Genomic DNA, 23452 nt, shown 5'->3' on the forward strand with positions numbered 1-23452 from the left:
CATTAGCATAAGTAGTGTTTGTTTTGTTACCTTTGTTCTCCCTAAAAGTACTCAGGCTAATGTTTTATTTTATTTTATTCCTTTGGTTTAAAAAGAAAAGAGAAAAAGGAAAAGAAGTTCACTTTCCTTCCCTGTCTGGGAGCATTCCCCCTCCCCTCCCCAGGCATCTAGTAGACTCATAATTATTTTCTTTTTCAGTTGTTTAAAAAAATAAAAATAAAGACAATGTTCTTCTGCATATTCCTCCCTGCTAGAGGAGGACACCCCCTGCCCAGGGGCTTGCCAGGCTCTCTCACAGACGTGCTTTACCTGCCACACCTAAAACTGCAGCCTCACAGGAGTTTCCTGTAGAGAAAACACTTCAGTCTGCAGTGTTGACCCTGGATCATCCCCAGAGCCTTCAATTCAAAAGGGGTCGAGTGGTGAAGAGGAGGAGAGAAGCATCAGCCACCTGGAAAGGTTCCTCCGAGCAACTGGCCAGCCAGAGTGGTGTTCCCCAGTGTGGCCATCTCAGCACCAATCCCCCAGTAGCTGGCCAACCAGTGGGACTCCCCAGAGCGGCCACCTCGGTAGGACAATACCAGCAGAGGAACCTCCTGCTGTGAGCTCAGCTGCTGCTCCTGGTCGTTGGAAGCTCTGGAAGCTGAAACCTGAGAAGGGGCTTCCTGCTCTGAGCTCCTCCGCACAGCAAGGGGCTCCTGTAAGCTCTGTGCTGCTCTGAGTTCTACTGTGGGCAACTACTGCACCGGAGAGGGCAGTTACCATACCATCTCTAAAAGTACCATCTCTAAAAGAGCGACACAGAGAAGCCCTGCTGTCAGCTCTGCTTCCTTCCACCGTCTTGACGTCCCCTAAGGAGAGGGGACAATTATCGTACCATCTCTAAAAGAGTGGCATAGAGAAACCCTTTGGTAGCAGATGCAATAAAACTCTATCTAGGAAGTGTTCTGCACCTTCCCAGCCATTGATACCGACTACAGACACTCCTCTGGGGATCTGGAGGAGCCCATGGTGCTCTGATACTCTGGAGACCTGTGACCTCAGTACCCAGGGAGAGACAATTACCATACCGTCTCTAAAAAAGTTGCACAAAAACTTTTTGTACTGGGCAAAACTCTCATTTCAGGAGTGCTCTGCCCAACTATCGGTACTGACAATGTACCATGGACCCTCCTCTGTGGTACCAAATGAACCCATGGTCCTGCGTGAACTCTGGTACCCTGGAAACCTGATGATTGGGGAAGAACCACAATCCCCATTACTTGGTACCAGGACCCCAGTATCGAGCACATCCCGGCACCCAGAATCGCTCTTAGCACTGGGCTGTATACTGCCAATACCCCACTCAGCAGCACCCTTTCCCACTGACGAATCTGACACTGGCCAGGATGAGATCATTCCCTGGCCCCTCAAGGTGGCCCACACACTACAAGGGTCATCCTCAATTCCATCATGCCAACTGCCCGTGCCTGCCTTCCTGCCTCTTCCTCCCAAGGCCATATTGTAACACACATGGCGCGACCGTCTCCGGTGTCTCTCAGGGAGAGTCCACCAGATGGTTTGCTACAGCCTGGCACCTGAGCCAGGGCAGAAGAAAGCTTTTTCAGAACAGGAAAGAAGGGGGAAGGGGAGAAAGAAGAAAGAAAGAAAAAAAACCTGAAGAGGAAGCTACCTCTTCAGCACACTTCACCTAGTGATGAGGGGTGGGCAGCACAGTCTCATCTGGGAGAGATGAAGAGAAGATTTAAGAACTTTCTGGATCTTACCAAGAGGGTGGCAGACAAGCTGCAGATTCCCTTACAGGAGGTGGCAGATACACATCACAAGTTGGTGGAAATTCTGCACACTAGCTTCTCATCTAGAGCGGCCCTCCCAATTAATTAGCTGATTCTAGATCCTACCAAAATTATCTGGCAGAGCCAGCCTCCATTGCACCAACCAGCAACAGAGTGTACACAAAAACAACCCTACATCTCTACCCAAAGAGGCAGACTTCGTTTTCATCATCCGCAACCCAACTCCATCATAGTGGATGTGGTTAATGCATGAAGCAAGCAACATAATGCCAAGTCAACTCCATCTGATCAGGCTTTGCAAGACGGCGTATTCATCAACAACATTACTGTTTAGAGTCAAATTATCAAACCGTCATGGCCAAAACAATTTTGTTAATCTTGGGAAATCAAGGATGTTTCTGAAACATTATTGGAAACACAAAAAGAACAAATTCAGACCATTCTTAGAGAAGGTCAGTTAATAGCCAGACCGGTCCGAGAGACACCACTGGATGTAGCTGTTACAGCTGCCCACCCAGTCTCCATGACAGTGATACTGAGGTGGGTTGTGGGGTTTTTTTTTGTTTTTTTTTGTTCGCTACACCTCTCTAGATTGCCCAAAGAGCTACAGACTTCCAATTTGAAGGACCAAACTCTCTGTGGAGAGGACAGATTTTCTCTCCATATCCTGAAGTATTCTCGGACCGCCTTAGGAATCTACACTGTGGAACAGAAGAGAAGATATACCTCTCAACCACACCACAGATCACAATCTTCTCAATACTCAGCATCTCTGTGCTGTTATGAGCCACAGTGTAAGAGGCCCAGGGCTCAAAAGTGAGAACAGTCTGCACCCCAGTCCATGAACTCTCAAACTGCCTCTTATAAGCACTCTGATGAGCTGGTCCAGGGCCTGAACAATGACACCTTACAGCATCAGCGTTCCTCTCACTTCCCACATTCACCACCCTGGGACACGTCTCCCTAATATGCTGGGGAGCTCACCTACACAACAACATACAAAGGTTATGATGGACTTAATGTGACCTGTATGTTTTATATAAACTGCCAAGGAGCTGCCAGATCTCCTTCCCTCTGCAAGACAGCATTCAAACTTTGGAATTGATGCACCTATCACAATGTGCTCATCTCAGCTGTCTGTCTACAAGGAATACAGAATGGGATAACCAACAGTCTCAGGTGGAATTTTCTCACAACAATGAGTGTATACTGAATTCAGAGGTGCTTCAAGATATAGCCACCCTTTGGGGAAACATTCATTGGCTGTTGCCCTCATTTTCCCAGTGGACAGGGCCCACTTGTATGTCTTTTCCCAGTTTCCTACCCTATCCCAAGATTCCGTTGAAAATTCAACAAAACAAAGCGAGAGTTATTGTGATTGCCCCTCTTGACTATGACAAGTCTGGCACCCTTACCTGACGCAGATGGCAATATGCCCTCCTGTTCCTCTGACATCAGCCCATTCCTCACCCTCTCTCTCTCAAAACAATGGGCTGACCCTTCACCCCAACCCATGGGTCCTCCGCCTCCAGGCTTGGATCTTTCTTTGTTCCAAGGCTTAGAAGCAGAATGCTCTGACAAGCTGAAACACATGTTGCAACACAGCCACAAGTTGACCACTCCACATACCTATCTACAGAATGGAAACAACTCCAAGTTTGTACCATTCCAGATGGACAGACCCAACCTCATCTTTCCTCCCTCTGATTTTGCTCTACATTTTAAACTCTCCCTCAGCTCCCTTAAGGTACATCTCATGGCAAAAATGGCTTCCCACTTGGGGAGTTTGCTCAACCACTAATGCGTAGACTCTTTAAGGGCATTGGGCCTCTCTTCCCCCATGTGACACCACCCGCTCCAGCCTGGGACTTTAATCTAGTTCTCAGGGCTTGGACTAGACCTCCCTCCGAGCTGTTCTCTCTTACACCTGTCCATGACGACAGCACTTCTAATTGCCATCGCCTCATCTAGGCACATAGGAGAAACAGCGGCCCTGATGGCACACCCGTCATTCACGGCCTTTGTCTTTTAAAAAAAAGTTCCCACGTTTCTCCCTACTTTTTCTGCACTTTCCATATGAATCAGAGCCATCTCCCTTTTTTTTCCCAAAACCACACTGTGACAACTGGGAGACAATTGTGCATATGCTAGATATTAGAAGGATATTATCATTCTACTTGGACAGTTTTAAGGACTTCAGGAAATGCCCTAAACTCTTCCTTTCGTCCACAGAAAGATCCAAAAGCTCTGTGATATCTCCTCAAAGACTATCCAACTGGGTCTCTAGTTGCATTAATCACTTAGCAAAGGCGCAACTTGCTGCCGTCCATACACACTCCATGAGATCAGTTCCTACCTCAATCATATTCCAAAGGGATACCCCTATCTCCCCAATCTATAGAGCAATGATTGGGGCCTCTGTCCACACTTTTGCAGAACATTATGCAATCGCTGAAGATTTGGCCGCTGACACCATCTTCGACTCCACAATATTCTCTGTAGTAAAAGACTCCGCTCCAAAGTCCCAGCCTCCAGTGGTGGGTACTGCTCCGGAGTCACCTAAAGTGGAGCACCCATAGGGACACTACTCAAAGAAGAAGAGGAGGAAGTTACTCACCTTGTGCAGTAACGATGGTTCTTGGAGATGTGTCCCCCTTTGGGTGCTCCACAACCCGCCCTCCTCCCCTCTACTTCGGAGTTCTCTATATGGCTCTGTGGTAGAGAAGGAAGTGGGGGGGGGGTCGCCCATGCAGTGCTAAATAGCCTTGAGGCAGACCACAAGAGAGGGACACTGCTACCAAAAATCTCCGATTAGAGGTGCAGGGGCACACAGACACCTAAAGTGGGAGCACCCATAGGGACACACATCTCCAAGAACCATCGTTACTGCACAAGGTGAGTAACTTCCTCTTTAGTTGAGTGAGCACAGAATGCGTAAGCTGGCACATGCCCATAGGAAAGGTGACATGCCTAATGCAGAATGCAGTCACTGCACACCAAGCGTCCTACAAAATCTCAGCCAAGGTTAAAGTGAACAAACACTAAAACCTTAAATAGGCTTCCCTCCTTTGTCCCCAAACAAGCATAACAAGAGCTATTTCCTCCAAACCAGCAGTCACAGCAAGCAAGCATTACTCAGAGAAACTGCCTAGCTTTGCCACAACAGCAGTGAAAGGCAGAGCTGTGAAATCAAACCCAGGAAAAAGCAGGCAGTTGTGACTCAGAACATTTAGAGCATACTACTGCTGTGCTGCGTCAAACTGAAGCCTGAACTCTTAAGAAGATCAGCTTGGTTCCCCCTCTAATTCCTTTTACATCATCAGTGGTACAATTAAGTGCTTTATCTAAATGTTCAGAATAATTTTTGTTACAGTACAATAATTATTGTGCAACAACTATGCATGCAAGATGTAAGCAGAGGTAAGGAACCTTCAATCCATTACTATGTTAGAATAGTGGTTCCAAATTGTTACCCAATAGAGAGTTAGATTTATTAAAACCAACAACATCAAGTAAATATTTTGGAAGTAAATTATTAATACTCCAAAATCTAAAAATTTCTAATGTGTAGTTTTCCTGATTGGTATTTATCTTTATCAGGTCACTAGAGATGGAATTCAGAATTAAAAAGATAATCGAGTAAAGGATGTGATATCTGCACGTTAACTTTGAATAGATACTAAACATAGATGTTTAATGTTTATACAAACTGTACTATCACTCCAGAACAAATGAATGAGGCCGAATTCTTTTCCAAGACAGACTGGGGTTTAAATGCAGTCATTAGAAGTTACTGAAGTAATAAAGGAATTGCTTAGTTTAATAGATATATCCACATTTTATATAGCTTAGAGTTACAACAGAAGAAAGAAAATTTATGGAAATAGCATTATCAGCAAGAATGTGTTACAGACAACATTACTTAAGCCAAAGGACAGATATTTTAAATGAAATGGGACATATATTTGATCTGAAATGTGATGTAATTCAGTTTGTAAATGTTTTATTGTATTTACATTTATAATATAGCACTTTGTAAGGTTTGTATTGCGTTCACTGAAGTACAAATATATTTGTAATATGAACTGAACAATCTAAAATAAAATGACCAAAGTTCCTGTGGTGAGGAATACAGCTTCTCACATAGACCACAGATCCCAGCAGCACCTAAACAGCAGATCCCAGTGCACCTAAACAATTCAATCCAGCCCATCCACATTCTCTTTCCCATGGGCAGCAAAAAGTGATACAAAAGGAACAGTCACCAGAGGGGAAAAAACCCTCAGAATTCACGAAGAATACTAAACATACTTCAACCCACCATGAGGCTATGGAGCTTTCTCTCCGTGTGCAGCAGACCTGTCATATTAGACAGCTCAGAGACCAAGCTTTCATAGCAAAGATACAGCCTGCAGAGGCACACTACAGTTTCCCATCATTTTACCACAACTGTACTGAACGTATAATATACAATTCCTAGCCATGAGCTATATTCCCTATTCCCACACGGATTTGGAGAGATCTATACTGCAATACAGCAATTTCCAGTTGCTTTCCACTATGCTACACTTTTCTATTAGGGAGACCCAGTCTATGGTGGCGAGGGTGGGCAGAAGATGCCACAGTTGGCTAAAACCTCTTAAAGGCCGAGATTCATGGGAAAACTAACCAACCAAATCTCAGCTCCAAGGCCTCTCCATCACTCCACCTTGCGCAAACACAAGCAGCGTAGCTGGGTTGTTGCCATCATGCCACCAGCTCTAATCCTGTCCATTTATCCAAAGCCCACCCTGCATGTAGCCCCTCTGAACTGGCTAACATTGCAGAGGGAGACTGGGGACTCTAAATGGAACACCAGTTACTTACACAGCATGATGAAATTCAACACAGAACATCTATTTTCCTCCTCCAGCCAAGGCCGCTGCCCCTCCCTCCTCCAAATTCAAGGGAAAACATAGCGAGTGGCTGACTTTCCTTTCCATGTAGCTTACCGCATTATTTTGCTTCACTCAATAGAGGGGCAGATATGGCTGAAGGAAGGCAGAGTGCACAACTAGTACCTTTCACTAATGAAGTGTTCCTAGACAGCTGGTGTTACCCATGGGTCACAAATTGTCCCTCTCCCCGGAGAGTGCCAAGTTCCCAGAAGAGGGCAGCACTTTATGTTAAAAGCCATGATAGAACCCACAGTGCTGAAAATTTGCTAGAGAACAGATTTCCCTGCTCAGTCACACAAGATCTGTAGGGTAGGTTTATTACTGATAACAGGGTAACTCATCAAGGATATTAGAGATAATGTTCTTATGCCTAGAACGTTTTGGCCATTGCTTGAAGCCACTGGTATTAAACTTCCTTGATTCTCATAAGCCAGTAAAATATATATTAGGCAGTGTGAAGAATACAAGTTTTATTATCTGGGTTATTCAGCTAAGCATGTGTGTTCACAGCATCTTTTCAGCACTGCTGGAAATGTAACAGATAACAGAACATCTTTACTACCTGAGAACATGGAGCAACTTACCTTCCCAAATCCTAACAGGTTTCAGTGCTCCTTTGAAAGAGGTTCAGGGGCCAGGACAGGGAGACCTTGGAGAGGAATGATACTTTGTTGATTTACTTGGGTAACTTTTTTTTGACAGTGTGCGTAACACCCATAGACTCTTATAGCCCTTACTTAGAGTTACATTGGCAGTGGCTAGACTGTTTTGAGAATCAAGGAAGTTTTGCCCAGTATGCTTTACTTAGGGCTATGGCAACTCTTTTTTTTTTCTTTTTTAAATATCATTCCTATCATAGCCAAAAGTTTGGGTTCTGTAAATTCCTTATTCTTGGTGAACTGTAGGACCTTATCTTGGCTCTCCTGCCCCTAAAAGCAAGCAAACTCATCAAAATTATGTACTCTAGTCCCTGTATATAAGGGATTTGTCTTCTCTGACTATTATATGCAGCGTGCATATTGGCAACAAGCAATTATCTCGATGAATGAAAGTCTCTAGATTAAAGTGAAGTCACATTTGAAAGCTACATGTGTGGGCATAGGGGGAGGCTGCATGGAGTATTTTCCAGGAGCCAGATTAGGGCACAGGTGGCATAAGGTTACATTCAAGAACACTACTCTTTGCCTTACAGAACTTACCTAAAATTTGGCATGATTTTCCAAACGACGTAAAATAAAGACTCTGGGCTAAATGCAGTTTGGCTCCCTTGCCATAAAGCACAAAGTGTCTTTCTAAACTCTTCAACCAATGAACTGGGGAGAGAAAGTAAAAATGAATGAGTGTGGATTCATACTCTGATCTACATTTTGCTGATCTTCAGGACTTCAGTGGTACAAATATCAAAGAATTTTCTTTGATGAAAATGGTTCACTTGGTAAATCATTTCAACTTCTTACACAAAGACATATTCCAAGTCCCTAAAAATCTTACAATCTAAATCTAATCCACAAAACTGACAGGGTAGAGAAGACAGACTAGCAACATTGTGGAATCACAGATGTTAAGGATGGAAGTGGGACCGATTTTCTATCGAAGTTTTCATCACTGTAGTATCTGAGCACCTCTAAAATTGTACCTGTAAATCTTGTGCGCGCAATTATTTGCATGTTGGTGAAGATTCAGTCCTCTTGTTCACCTTGAAATTCTCTCAAGGTTGTTACCTATACTATTATTTAGTGCTAAGATGTTTAATAAACCAAGCCCAAAACTACCCCCCTCTGGTACTCTAGTAGACATTTTTCCTGCTCTCCCACAACTCAATACGGTGTTTATTATCCTTGTTTAAGGTCCTTCAGCCAATTTTTTTTAATCCAAGCTTCTGTGCTAATTTTGAGCACATTGGAAAGAATTTTTTGAGTAAAATTAAGTAGCACTAAGTGACACCTAGCCCCGTTAAGTTAATAATTCCAGCTCTAAATATATTTAACTTCACTCCAGCACTGTTTGATGGATGCTAGCCTTCTCCTCTCCTGTGACAGCTACAAGAAAACAGTGAAAATTATGTAAACATCTCCACTTGTACAATACACCCAAATAGCACCTGGCACTACCTCTTTCAGTTTCTAGTGCTGCTTCTTGAAGTTCAGTATTAGCAAGACATTTGTTAACTTACACATTGTTATCCCCTTGGCTCCTGGTATGGTAAGTTCGCCTGCCAGCTGTTTTCCCATTCCGCAATTCCACAGCTGGCAACTCTTTGAAGTAACAGCAAAACTGCTGAATGTTACTGTAGGGAAAAAAAATGAGAGTGAGAAACATATAGAATAGATAATAGGAAGGATACGTGTGCTTTGCACAGTATTCTTTGGAGATGCTCACTTGGCTTCTTGAACTAGTTCTTATAACACTGAAAAGCTCAAGTTTCCCATCAAGAGAACTAGTCAAGTTGCATCTAGTGTTACAATATAATTATCTACTCAGCACAGGTACACTAAACAGCATTCACCGGCCCAGTTACCTGCAACAATTATATCTTTTTTCTCTTTTGATTAGGCAATACCAAGGTTCCACAATTACTGAGTGTTGAGTTCTTACATCATGCTCACTGTAAACAAATCCATGTCTATAAGTGGCATTAATATTAATGTATCAGTAGACTTTCATATATATATATATATATAATATATATATATATATATATATATATATATATATATATGGAACTTAAAGCATTAGAAATTGATTTACAGACTACATATAAAAATCATTTCCCCAACACTGTTATGCCACATATCTCAGTGAAACACAAACACTGTAATTACGCAGTACATTCATAATACTCAACAGTTAAGAGCAGGAATTGCATACAGTAATACACTATCGAGCTGGAACTACAGAGGGATAGGGAAGGTAGATGGATGGCAAGTACTGTACCTAGATCATTAGAAGGGTGAAACAGCAGGTCTGACAAGACGAAAAAGACTAGGGCCTGATCCTCAGCTGGTTTAAATTGGAGTATTTCCAATATAATCAACAGAGCTATGCCAATTTACACTCGCTGAGAATTTGGCCCTGGTTTTCATTAAGAGGCCAGCAATCTCCTGCCAGTGCCCATATAATTGCATGCTCAGATATAGGTACACAACTGTGTCTCTACTCAGTGACAATTTGGCCCTGGGGATGCACCATCTGATACATTTTTACTGTGAATATGCACAAAATACTCTACAAAGTTACATTTTGAAGTTACTTTTTGTGAGCAATACAATGATCATTCAATTACACGTGTTAACTTTGGGATGAGGAGAAGAGCGTGCACTTATAGGGTGGAGGAAGGGTCACTGAGGTCACAAAAATTTTAGTGCAGCTCTCAGCCAGGCTGCGTGACATTTTCTAACTTGCATATTAAATAGAGTCACTGGTACATTAAAGGGGGAGGGGAGCAAGAAGATGACATAATGGAGACCAAGCACAACTCCACAAAAGCCCAGTCTCCAAAGGCCTGGACAATAAGTGTCAAGAATCAGGTTTGCCTCTCTGGTCAGAGTTCCAGTGGTACCATGCTACTAGAGCACCTACAGATCTGTTAGTGAGAAACCAGGCCCAGTGACCAGCCACTCAAATTATGTTACCGTTTCCCAGCGATAATGGTCTGCCTCTCTCTCTCTGGAGACACTGCATCCCTCAGAGCACAGACAATCCCTTCCCCTGCAGGTGCCCTAACTGATCCCTCACCCACAAGGGGCGTCATGTCAGACCCACTACCCTTCAAGCTGGGGTTTCCCCTGAACATCATTGCCACTCCTGAATCAATCACAGGGATCACTTTGGAGAGATCCTCCCTCCTCCTGGAGGGCAGAGTATGTTGCCGGGTCAGCACCCCCCATTCTGACAGGTCTGTAGGGCAAGAGTGAGGAAGAGAAGTAGCTGGCCTCTCTTGCCTAGCACTGCAGAACAGATACCACCAAATCAACCTCAAGCCCAGGGTGGGAATTTGATTTGATGATTGCATATAAAACATGATTGATACCTGAGAGACTGAAGGATCGCATTCATGAAACATGTGTTCCCCAGATTCCGAAGGCCTGTAGCACAAAGGGCAGTAGTGCTCCCCTGGGAACCAGAAGAAATAGATATGTCAAAAGAGAAAGACAGCTACCCCCAAAGCACACAACAGCCACTGTGCAGCAGTGCACATTCAAATAGAACTAACGACAGACAGACTGTTTGAGCCAGCTGGGAGCCAAGCCTACAACATGACTAGCTCAAAGGATCTAGTTATTCACTCAAATACTCAAAGGTATTAACTATCTACACAGGTATTAAAGGGGTACTTTAATTTGACTGAAAAATCCCCTTTTTACCATCTAAATAAACCCTCTGAGGACATTTGGGGATCTTCGTTGTTTTGAGAGAATGTTTTACTTACTCTTTATAACAATCCACTCTAGGCTGTTGGGTAGATTTTCAAGAGCATCTGAGTTAGGTACCAATTCCCAAAGCTTTTCAATGGGAGCTGCGTGCCCATCTCCCTAAGGCACTATTGAAAATCATCTCACCCTGAAAATGAGATCCAATTCCTTGCCAATTACCCCTTGACTCTCCCACCATCATGTGGTATGGGTTTGCTCTTTTAGTACTCCTTATGAGACATCAGCACTGGGTTGCTGCCTTTTTTGTTTTGAAGAAAAACAAATGACATTTTGGGGAAAACTACTGAAATTAAACAGACTGTACAAGCTGAAGGGGTTGGGGGAAGGAGGGCTGGAGAGAGCAGGCATGTGACATTGTTGGCCTACCAACTATTGACAGTTCAGAGGAATGCTACACACAGGTTAATTTGGTTTTGTAGCTATTTTTATTTCTAAATCCTTTGCACTTGCGTTTTAGTTGCTATTCAAAATTTATACATTACATAAGAACAGCATGATGAACTTTTATCCTTACAGTCTCCAGAATGGTATGTTAACCAATCTTCTAACAACAGGAGTTCAAAATCAACTCTAGTCCTGACAACAAAAGCAGTGCGCTTTCAAGTAGGGATAATGGAAGAAAGCTTCTGTAATTCAGATACCGTCCCCTTGCTTGTGTCTTGATATCATTAGAGAAATTAACACTACCACAAACAATATACAAAACTTAAGTCTCAAGTAAAGCCTAAAGAGCAAACAGCATAAGAATATTTTATAATATTTAGATAGAAAACTCAGCATTAATCAGATGCAGCATTTTAGCAGTTGAGTAATTGCAAGAGCCTATTTTTAAAGAAGGTGTTGTTTCAAACATACAACAACCCCCCCAACACACACAATGCCTTTTAGTACCCTTCTCACCCCATCTCTGGTTAGACAGCATGGCATTATTGCAAACACCCTGTGCCCTGCTTTTTCTAGACACTGATCCAATGTGCCAGCACAGAAAAGACCATCAGTTGCCTTGGGCAACGTTCATGTATTAATAAAACAGAGAAAACAAAGATAGCTCAGACTCTAAAATGGATATAAACTTCACTCAGTATTTTCTAATTCTGTCTTCTCAATTGCTATACATCAGCTGTAGTTTTACTTCTGATTTTCCAGACACTGAGAATTCATGTGATTCTGTAGCCCAAAAAAAGCCTGTATTGCGAACGCTTCCTCAGTCGTCCTGAGAAATTTTCTTATCAATTGAAGAGGGACACTAAGCAGGCCTGACAGTTTTGAAAGTAACTAAAACCACAGACATTCCAAGACAGCAACTCACTGCTGGCAGCTTGGAACTCTGGGAGTGCAGAGGGAGCTACGACAACATTAGGCCCATTTTGAGACTCGGTAAATTAACGAAGCCCCTTCAAGCACGGATAGTGTTTTACTTACATTTACTTTTAATAACTTGCTGTTTAGAGATGAATTTTCCAATAGTTTTCTTTTCCTATGTCTGTCTGCTGTAAAAGCTGAACTATAGTAAAGGAATAAATTAGTTAAAACATGTTATTTACTATTAAAAAACAATATAAAATGGACAAAGTGAGTGTCCATTCATCTTAATGTCTAACAGTTATAACTGCAACAGATCTTTAATATTCAACAGCGGAAAAGCCTTCCCCGGGTTTCAACGTATGCTTTTATAGAGGTACAACAAACACTTAATATTTGTCTTAAAATAGACTCTCTTTTCCAGAGCACTGACTCAAAACAAACTCTTATTTTAATAGTGTCTAGTATCTGAATTAATGTAAGTGAGTACCCTGAAGCATGTCCTAATTAGCATGCAACTGCTGATCTGAAATAAACTTAATATTTTTTTAATCAAAGGGACACTTCATATAGAATTTCTCCAGTGGCACGTCTTGTCTTCAGAAGTGTCTCTCCAGAGCTTTAGAAAGACACTTTAAAATAAGTGCAGAGTCAACCAATTTAAAGCAGAAAACAACTTGAACGACAAGCTTTGCAGTTTCTCTCAGACAAACACTAACAACATTATATCAAAAAAGTCCATTCTTAGAAAATTATTGGGTGTAATGGACTAAAGGCTTCATATGTTGCTAATCAATGACAGTCACTTACACTAAACGTACTTTTATAGCCTTTACGATAAGCTTTTAGAAGACAAAGTGCCCAAGTAAGAAGTGAACTATCTTACAGTTATTCAAAACAGCTGGAAACCTGTAAGAAGCACAAGATAAACTGTTGAGGTGCTACTGGTTCATGAGAAATTATGCAGTGCACCATTGCAGTGTGATCCAACATGTCTAGGTCCTCCACTGCTGTGTGCAAAATAGATCAGTATTTGTCAGGTCAGGGTGAGGGAGACTCCCAAACAACAAGTTCCTTGATAGAAATGTGCATCATAGGATAACCGTGTTCCTCCAAGAGCGCTCTGGCACCAGCCAAGAGGCAAAATATAAAATATAAAAAACCTAAAGACACATAGGATGCTAGAGCAACGTTCTTCAATACTTCCTTTGCCGTTTCAAGTCTATAGTTTAAATTCTTTCGACCATGAAGTCACTGTAATGGGCTTTCACCTTGGGACATGAGTACTAGCCATCCAGTGGCCTTGACAGTGGCAACCTTCACCTCTGAAAAACTAAGTTGCAGATTTTCTCCTAGGCTTCCCTAAATATTAAATACATCCCTCATCCACATGTTGTACACTTTTATTAACCCAGCAAAAAACCGAATGAAAAACAGTGTGTTAGGATTTCCTAGCCCCATTCACATGAGACAGCAACTGGAAGTGGAGATGGCCTCAGATTAGGACAATGCCAAACGGGAGATTCTGATGCCAAAGTGACACATTTAGCGTACCAGTATCAGAAGATTTTCCCACATCACAGCCACTTGTTAGTGGTGTTGGTGGCTGAACTCTGGGGCAGTCAAACAATATTTGGAAGGACTTGTGTGTGCCTAGACTTCTACAAGGTATTTTGCAAAGTTTCCAAGCAAACTATGAAAGCCCTAATATTTTGCTCTCCTGAACTGGCTGGAGCGTCTGCATGATAAAGATTATAATATTTCTCAGTAGAAGAGAGCTAGATAAGTCACAATAAAACACTGCTCTTCTATAACTAAGTATACAATTATTATAAGTTCATGAACTTTCCTCATCTTCAGATGTTCAGAAACCAGGCCACCCAGTTAACATTTAACAGGCTATTTCCCGCTTCCATTTCCACTTTAAATTCTCTGCTCCAGCAACCAAATCTTACTTTTGGGAACCCAAGCCTGCTTCTTGGCAAGACATTTCCCAAGACATTCTTGACAAGGACAAGTCTGAATGCCTCAGACAGCACGTAGACAAAGCTGCTTGTTAATCGCGTTTCCATGAGATTCAATGTAGAAGTCATCCCAACCCCATAATCCTGGTATCTCTTTTAGGTAATGAAAAGGCTTGTAGAAGGACAATGTACAAAAAGAAAATCCATTCAAATGAAACAATATCCAAGTCCACCCAGAGCGGGGTGGGGAGTGGTAAGCAGGTTACTTACTTTTCCAAGTTCTGTAGGTGTTCCCTGACTTTCTGTACCAGGCCCAGCTTGGTATCATTGACTACAAAATCATCACAGCGATAACTGCAAGAAAAACAAACAGCAAGTGTAAAGGGTGTCAGTGACGCATAGCACTTCAAAGCCTGGATACAGCAGATGAGTTCACATGACTATGGGAGCAAGTACTGGAGGTAATAGGTATTTAGCGTAAGAGATGGAGGGATCTCAAACAAGGAGGCAAAACACTGAATTTAACCCACTTCTCAAAACTGTTTTTCCATTTACAAGAGGTGCCGGCAGCTTCTTACTCCTGTACTCTCTTTTCTCTACTGCAGCCAATCAAACAACAGCTTGTAAAATTAAATTCATGACTCCAACTATCATCTTCCCACCAAAAAGTAAAACTAAAAGCAGCAAGTGTCATTAGTCCTACTTCAGAACTCCAAGGCTCCAAAATGCAAACATACCTGTGGAACTGATACTGGCATTAGAGGCTCTGGTTCAAAGAAAAGCCATAGCACTCGGACAGAAACTTAGTGCACGCAGAACAGGCAAATGAAAGCTGCGATTGTATGTTTTCTCAATACAAATAATTGCATTGTCATGCCATGAGCCCCATTGTGCTGGGTGCTGTACGCACTTGAAGAGGGAACATTCCTGCCCTGAACAGCTTACACTCCAAACAGAAGAGACACAAAAGGGTGGGGAACCAAGGCACAGACAGATTATGTGATTTGACCTAAATTGCACATGAAGTCTGTGGAAGAGCTGGGAGATCTTGGTTAAATTTTCAAGTCCCAGTCCAGTGCCTTAACCACAAGCTCATCCCATAGGTTTTTGTAAGATGTATTTCCGCTACAAGTTATTTGTCTAAGAAGGTTTTATGTATGTGCTGTACAATGGGGGCGAGCAGCATAGAAATGTCTATAAATCAAGTAAGCATTTGGAAGCTGTCAGGAGAAGTAGCAGCAGCAAGGTGGTTGTTATTAACAGAAACTATTAACTGTCTTGTATAAAGAAAGAGCCTGATTCCCCAACTGCCTTCATACCTCATGCAAAGTCAGCATAAAATTCTATCAAATCAAACTGGCAGCATTTTCACCCCCTCTGCAGAAGCGAGATTACACAAGTTGCGTGGAAGTAGAGAATTAGGCCCCAAGACATTTGTAACACAGCCAATGAACAAATGATAACAGAGAATCCTTAAAACATATAACAACTTCAATGCATGTTTCACAGCAGTCTACATATTCTTCCCCTGAGATTAAGCTCTTAATGAGGGCAGATAGTTCATGCTGCTTTCCTGATTGAGCAGAGTCCACTCTCAAAATCTACACTTCTGGAGAAGCTATATTCCACTCCCACGAACAGCTAGCTATACTTTAATCCTGTAATTTGACATACACTTAAGACTACCAGCTTCCCAATACAGTGCATCAAAACAATTCCAAGATCCACTCTTCAGGCAGCTCACGCTTTCCAAAGGTCCCCCACCAAAGAACTCTTCATTGCAAGAGTCTACTCTACGAAAATACATAAGCTATAACTAGTGAGAACAATTCTACAGCATGCAATATTCATGATCACAGTTACTAGGTCTACAATAGTGAAGTTGACAATGGCAGGAAATGGAGCTGCCTTAGAAGAGATCTAGAAAGGATGAACCAGAAGCAGAGAGGAATCCTGCACACATGTAAAGGGGAGGAGAAACGTCACTGTTTAACATTTCTTATTGCTGAGGCCTCACTCAGATTACAGCGCACTGTTTAGACACCGTATAAACATATAGCGATGGTCACATCAAGAATTTTGCAGCAAATGCTTTAAACGTACATGCACAGCTAGCAGTCTCTTTTTAACAGGAGACTAGGCCTTCAGGGAATGCTTGCAAAAACTGTGTCTGAAAAAACATGCTCCACTCTGTCTTTTGTCTTGAGGTACAAGTAAATCCACAGTGTGTGCGCGCATTTGGGGATGGAGAGGAGGATGGGAAAAAAAGATTTATGTCCCACGGAGAAGACTGCTTCAAGAGAACATCCCCGACTGCTCTCAGCCAAGCCTCTCATATTCCCCTCCCACATATGCACACAGAACAAAGGAGAAAAACCTTCCCCTCCATGGGTTTGATGCGGAGCCGCTCAGCTGCATCCCCTTTGCTGTCTGTTGGGTCAGAGATGATGCAAGTAGGCAGGGGGTGTCGCTTCAAAAAGATGCAGCAGCCAGGGATCTGAGAGAAACCCAGACTTCAGTCCTGAAAAAGCCCCAGTCATATGGAGGCTCCCAACACCTCTCAGCAATGGAGGCAGAGTCAGTGCAGATGCAATGCTACTTTGAGCCACCAGAATGCAAGGATTGCACACTGATGCTTCCCATACGAGAACCAGTACAGTACAGGGACTGGGAGAAGAAAGGGGCAAAGTGCATTCTAACTGCCCTATGTAGACCCTATTGACACATGCTAGAAGTTCCTAATGCACATTAGTACAGTACTGAATCAGACAATACTACATGGACTCATGCTAGCTTTTAGAGTGTGTTAGCAGGGTCTACACAGAGCATTTAGAGCACTCTACAGTTTACAACCCTCTGGTATGCACTGCCACTCCTGTACACTAGCCCTTACTTACTGAATAAAAATGCACTCCTCATTTTATCTCATATACAGAGCTAAAGGAAGAGCACCTTCTATATTTTAAGTTTATTTCCTTGAAAATATTTACTTTCTGAACTGTAGCCATTTATCTCCTTTTCCCTCTAATATAAGACTTGCTTAGTATTTTTTAAAAAGTGTGAATCCATAATAATAGTATCTACTCCCCTGCTTGTCTCAATCAGTGCTTTATCAGTTAATGAAAGTGTCTACATGAGACACTTCAACAATTCACAATTTTTTCATTGCAGGAATCTTTGAGATAGTTCACAAAGTCAGCAATATTACTAGCCTTACTTTAAATATAAATAACTTGCCATGTTGTAGCTTAAAAACATTTGGAGTTGAAAAATGAAGGGACCAGAGCACCTTTTTGCAGAAAATTATATCCACAAGATCAGCTTGCACAGGATTTCTGCAAATGCTGTATGCAAGAGAAGAAATTCACTCAAATTTCTTAAAACAACTAAGTTTTCTATACACTGAAACTGACCCAATTATCACTTCCAAGTATCAGAGTAACAGCCGTGTTAGTCTGTATTTGCAAAAAGAAAGGAGTACTTGTGGCACCTTAGAGACTAACCGATTTATTTGAGCATAAGCTTTCGTGAAAGCTTATGCTCAAATAAATTGGTTAGTCTCTAAGGTGCCACAAGTACTTCCAAGTATGAAATATACAGCCACAGAATGGCCATTGTCAATATCAGGAAACAAATGAAGAAACAGGTTTTCTCCATCTACGTTACCAGTGACACCCTATTAGGAAAAAAGAAGGGACCTGTTAAGTTTGCTTTACCTTTCATCCAAAGTAAAAGTACTTTGCTTACATTGGTCAGTTTCACTTCCCTGCTCACACTAACAGGGTGCTGCTGTTTGTGTTTCTTTCCAACAAAGCCCACTACTTTAGGGCAAGCTACACACAGCCCAACTCTGAATCACTGGAAAGGATGGAGCAGATCGATGCTGGGGTGGCTTGTGTTGTCCCTAGCACCAACATGCCCATGCTCCTGCCTGAATGGGCACATTAGTTACCTTGATTGTGTAACAGCCTCCGTCTGTAAACAGGTAATGAAAGCCAACCTAAATGAAACAGCAACAGAACATTTTATCTACAAAGCCACTAACATGGATATAACAGGCTGCCAGCTGCTAAACAGACAATTAACTGTTCCTTTAGTTCTCAGGTCCTTTTAAGTCCTGATAAAGAGACTTACAAAGCCTGTTTTCAATACAGATGTTTTCATGATACTTCAGAATTAAATGGACAGTTCTTTTAAGCCATTGTGAACTCAAGCACTACTGTACTACAGAAAGAGTGGAAAATAAAACTGACTAGAAACAAAAGTGAAACTGATAAGTCTAGAAACAAACCAGTAAAAAAAAAATTTTAAAAAAGCGCAACAGCAGCATTGGAACAATAGCACAATGGAAACATCAAAATAGAAATCATGTTTAAAATCCAATCCAGTTTTTAGTTTAAGGAGTTTTAAAATAAGGAGATTTCTACCTAAATGCCAGGTGAATACTGACATGTTCTTTTAATTTGTGATCATTAGGATTACCACAGACTGAACTGTGTGCTACTTGGCATATTGCAGATCTCCAGTATGCTTTTAACAAAGGTTGTATGGGATAAAGTGTGTAGTTCAGGGAGGGGGCTATAAAGAATACTTCCTTATGTGGTATAGCATGGTATTTTCCCCTCTTATATACTTTCTATTTTTTGCATCTCAGCTCTAAATCCCAGTCTAGTCCCTCCTACCCCCCATAACTGCTAAAAATGGCCTTAAGCCATAAATGTACTGCTCCGGGGAATTGTTAAATTTAATGCTGGACAATACCACTAGGTGACAGATCCTCAAGATGCTTTATAAATCCCTAATGAAGTTTAGCGAGACATACGGTTAAGGTTAAGAATAATTAAAACAATCAAAAAGAAAAGGAGTACTTGTGGCACCTTAGAGACTAACAAATTTATCTGAGCATAAGTTTCGTAAGCTACAGCTGAGGTGCCACAAGTACTCCTTTTCTTTTTGCGAATACAGACTAACACGGCTGCTACTCTGAAACCTAAAATAATCAAATTTCCTTAATCATATTAACACCTTCAATTTAGGAATTTAAGAATAAAAACAAAAACAAAAAACCTTAACTTACTTTTCATCACTAATGCCACCTGCTTTTTAAATTCCACTCACAGTGGACTATGACAGTTTATACGTCAAGTTTCACTACTGGTTTTCAAGCACTAGCATGAACAAATGTTTAGATAGCAGCCATCACAAAGTAATGTGTAATTTTTATTTGTATTCATTCATTCAACCTTCAAATTAAAAAGCTTCTTTTTACAAAACCTATGTTTTGAGCCTTAATCAACACAACCATATCCCTTTAAGACAGGGGTTCTCAAACTGGGGAGGTTGGGACTCCTCAGGGGGTCACGAGGCTATTACGTGGGGAGTCGTGAGCTGTCAGCCTCCACCCTAAACCCCACTTCACCTCCAGCATTTATAATAGTGTTAAATATAAAAAACAAGTGTTTTTAATTTATAAGGGGGGGTCATACTCAGAGGCTTGCTGTGTGAAAAGTGTCACCAGTACAAAAGTTTGAGAACCACTGCTTTAAGAGGAAAAAGGAGGAGTACTTGTGGCACCTTGGAGACGAACAAAGAAAGCTTATGCTCAAATAAACTTGTTCGTCTCTAAGGTGCCACAAGTACTCCTTGTTCTTTTTGCTGATACAGACTAACAAGGGCTACCACTCTGAAACCTGCTTTAAGAGAGAACAACAAGACTGAGAAGTCAGAAATTTGACCGACCAGTTGAATCTGGGATAACACACACACCAGAAGCATATTATGCAAATATATGAATAGGACTCTTTCCCCTGCTGTGCTAGTCATCTGTTTGCATGTTAGAACAGAGCAAACAGATTTACAAGAATCCTCCTTCAGGAAATCTTATACTTCAGGAAGCAGGCTTCTTATGAATATCATTTTACTGCTAGTGCACAGGAAAAGAGAAGAGCCCAGCAGGGGAAAGCATTTTGTGCTAGCCCGAGAAGCAAAACCTCTACTCCTTGTAAGCATATAGTGGCTGGTTAGAGTAAATGGCTTTTCAGTTTACAAGTTAAGAACTGAAATTCAGGAGTCTACACATCTCCTGAAACTCATGCTCTCATCCCCAATATAGGAAGCTGCACTCTATCTACTGCTTCAAGAGTTAGCAGAGAGTCAAAATACAGAACCCTAAACATACAAGGAAAGGAAGGTTTGATTTTCAAGTATCTTCGTGAATGTATTCAAGAGTGTATTTCTTACACACAGACCCCTCTCTATACATACGGTGAGAGAAGGAAGGCACCTCTACTAGCTTGGGAAATTCCCCTTTGACAGGCTACTCTTACCAGAAAAAGAGGAGTGAACATTACAGCAGGAAGTCATGGCTTTCTAGTGCCCTAAACTGCAGCCAGAACACATTCTAGAAATAAGAGGAGATTTATATCCCATTTTATTTTTCAGTGTGTGGAAACTGATGTCTTGGGGGGCAAAACACAGAATCTGCTGAAAAACAAAATCCTTTACACCCAAATATTTACATGTAATGTTCCTTCTAAGTATTTTTCTGTGTTCTGCAAAATGTGGAATATTTATGAAATGTCTAATCTCTCAGGCTGCAAAGGTAGCCTCAGTTATGGCACTGCTATTTTTGCAGCTATCACAGTCCTACCAGTGTGTAAACAGCCAAGAGTCTGAGACTAATTGCAGGAAGCTATTTGATCTAGTTTTGATTTATATCGAGGTTACATGCAAACTACAAATACAAATTAAAATACCTTAGCTATGCATGTCAATACTAGGGTATGACATTCCAGGGCACAGTCCAGACCAGCAAGGGGCTGTGTCATCCTTACCCTGCAACCTGGGGAATCTCACAATGTTTTGCTGCTGTGGCTTCCAACCTGGGCCCCTCACAAACATCATGCTGGTCACCCCCCTAAAGTGTTTGTGTATAGCTGCAGCCTGCTAGCCACCCTCCAGTCACACTCTGGTTTCCACCAGCTTTGGTTACCACTTGCAGAGTGACCCTAACACACTCCCAGTCCAAATTTTCCCCCCAGAATGGGTATTCTGCACTGTCCAGCCCTCTCCTGAACAGCTCAGCTATTTCAGGTCCATTGCCCCTCTAAGGGGATCAACATCCAATAGTTTGCAACTTTAAATGGAGTTATCCACACAATTCAGTTTAAAACACTGGGTTACTTTTGAATAAAGAAGAAAACAAGTTTATCTAACTCCAAAGGTTTTTAGTGAGTACAAATATAAGCCATTAAAGTCAGAAATGGTTCCAAGAAAAATATGCTTCCTTAGTACTAAAACTTAAACTAGACTTGGTTCAAGGTGAAATCCCTTACCCCATGTTTCTAGTAACACTGCTGAACAAAGTCTCAGGCCAGGATCTGCTCCCAAAGTCCAAAGCCTGTTTCTTTTGTCTTTAGGTGAGAGAGAGAAAGATGGATAGGGAGGACCACCTTGGGGTGTTTTTGCCCCTTGCTTTTATAGTCCCCTTTTTCCTGAGGATTACCCCTAGATAAAGTTTATTCATGTTAGGTTTCAGAGTAACAGCCGTGTTAGTCTGTATTCGCAAAAAGAAAAGGAGTACTTGTGGCACCTTAGAGACTAACCAATTTATTTGAGCATAAGCTTTGCATCCGATTAAGTGAGCTGTAGCTCACGAAAGCTTATGCTCAAATAAATTGGTTAGTCTCTAAGGTGCCACAAGTACTCCTTTTCTTTTATTCATGTTGTGAGGACAAAGACAAAATCTCAGGGGGAAAGAGGTTTCAAGCTGTTTGCTAAGATACAGATGTTTGTTCCTGCTCCCCTCCCTTGCCAAAGAATGGCCACTTGATAGGCGATTGCCCATCAACTTTCCTGACACCTGGCTAGAGGCATCAGCTTGTCCTTTGTCTTTGAAAAACTGGTTTACCCAGACTTGTCTGGGAAACACATTTCAGACCTAATTTCAGCTTATGTTTATAAAATTTTACTACACACATTTCATTATACTACTGACCAGTGAGAAGTTAGTTTTTTGATATGTCAAAAAGTATATTTTATACAAAGATTACAATAGTGTGTAGGGTGAAACCCTAGGTATGCAGGTCAGTCTGAGGGACAGAAATGTTCCTGAACTGCTGATCCAAATCTTAATTTTTGTATGATTACAAAGACTGTTAAAACTGGATTCTCCTATGCCTATCAATTCATATAAAGCATTTGGTATTGCTGCATGTATTACATAAGCCTTAACTCTTAATTTTCTGACTTGCACTAAACAATTTCTCTTGGCTCAGACCACTTACTCCAGGGTTCCCTGAGGACATGTAATATGGAACCATTCCTTCTTACAGCAGGACACCTGTGGAGGCACCAGAGCATGGACTCTCGCTGATCCAGTACACCAAGATATTAAGTCACCTACTCAAAATTGTGTCTTATTCAGAGGAGATCTGTCCTGTAGAGTTATGAGAACATCACATTCAGAACTACGCAGCTATTTAAATCCCATTCTTCCTTTCCCCTTGAGCAATCACATATGTAGCAACAATGCGAATGCGAGAGGAAAAAAACGACAGATGCTGTCAACAATTCTGCTTGGGGTGGAGGAGGGAGAAAGATGGTGAGCATCACTTCCACAACACCACTCCCAGCCTTTGCCATCTGTTTGCTCAGTTTACAGAACTATTGCTAGCAGAGCAAAGCCAGCCAGGGTTGTGTTCTGCCTCAAATAGCAGAATCTTTATAAATGGAGATATAAGAATTTGGTTGACCGTTTAATTTCGCACCCAAGTACGTTCTAGCTCCCTCGCTCATAGCCATATTGCTCTGCAAAGCTTCCATCAGGAAAAACTAGTCTTTCCACCAGAAAGTCAGCAGAGAAGATGACACAAAGGCACACACGAGCAGATCAGTTGCAAGCAGATCAGTTGGGCAAGAATTCGCCATTTTTACTTAATCACTCACTCTTCTGACCATAATCATACCTGAACCATTTGTAAATGTTTATGTTGTGCAAGACTGGCTAGCTCTATGAAACG

The 23452-nt window shown here is 41.8% G+C and overlaps 1 protein-coding gene across 5 annotated transcripts in view; it reads right to left on the minus strand.

The window, feature by feature from the left end:
- USP3 (ubiquitin specific peptidase 3) overlaps positions 1–23452 on the minus strand; it is a 58168-nt gene that overhangs the window by 10822 nt on the left and 23894 nt on the right. For 2 of the 5 annotated variants that reach the window (XM_073303571.1, XM_073303574.1), the window contains exons 4-9: positions 18385–18432; positions 14703–14786; positions 12589–12670; positions 10764–10846; positions 8907–9020; positions 7933–8046 (exon numbers count right to left, since the gene is read on the minus strand). In XM_073303571.1, the coding sequence (XP_073159672.1) occupies positions 7933–8046; positions 8907–9020; positions 10764–10846; positions 12589–12670; positions 14703–14786; positions 18385–18432 (525 nt within the window). The remainder of the gene's footprint in view (positions 1–7932; positions 8047–8906; positions 9021–10763; positions 10847–12588; positions 12671–14702; positions 14787–18384; positions 18433–23452) is intronic. The other 3 variants (XM_073303575.1, XM_073303573.1, XM_073303572.1) reach the window with 2 other exon arrangements.

Source organism: Lepidochelys kempii, chromosome 10 (genome assembly GCF_965140265.1).
Source record: "Lepidochelys kempii isolate rLepKem1 chromosome 10, rLepKem1.hap2, whole genome shotgun sequence".
Classification (NCBI taxonomy): Eukaryota; Metazoa; Chordata; order Testudines; family Cheloniidae; genus Lepidochelys; species Lepidochelys kempii.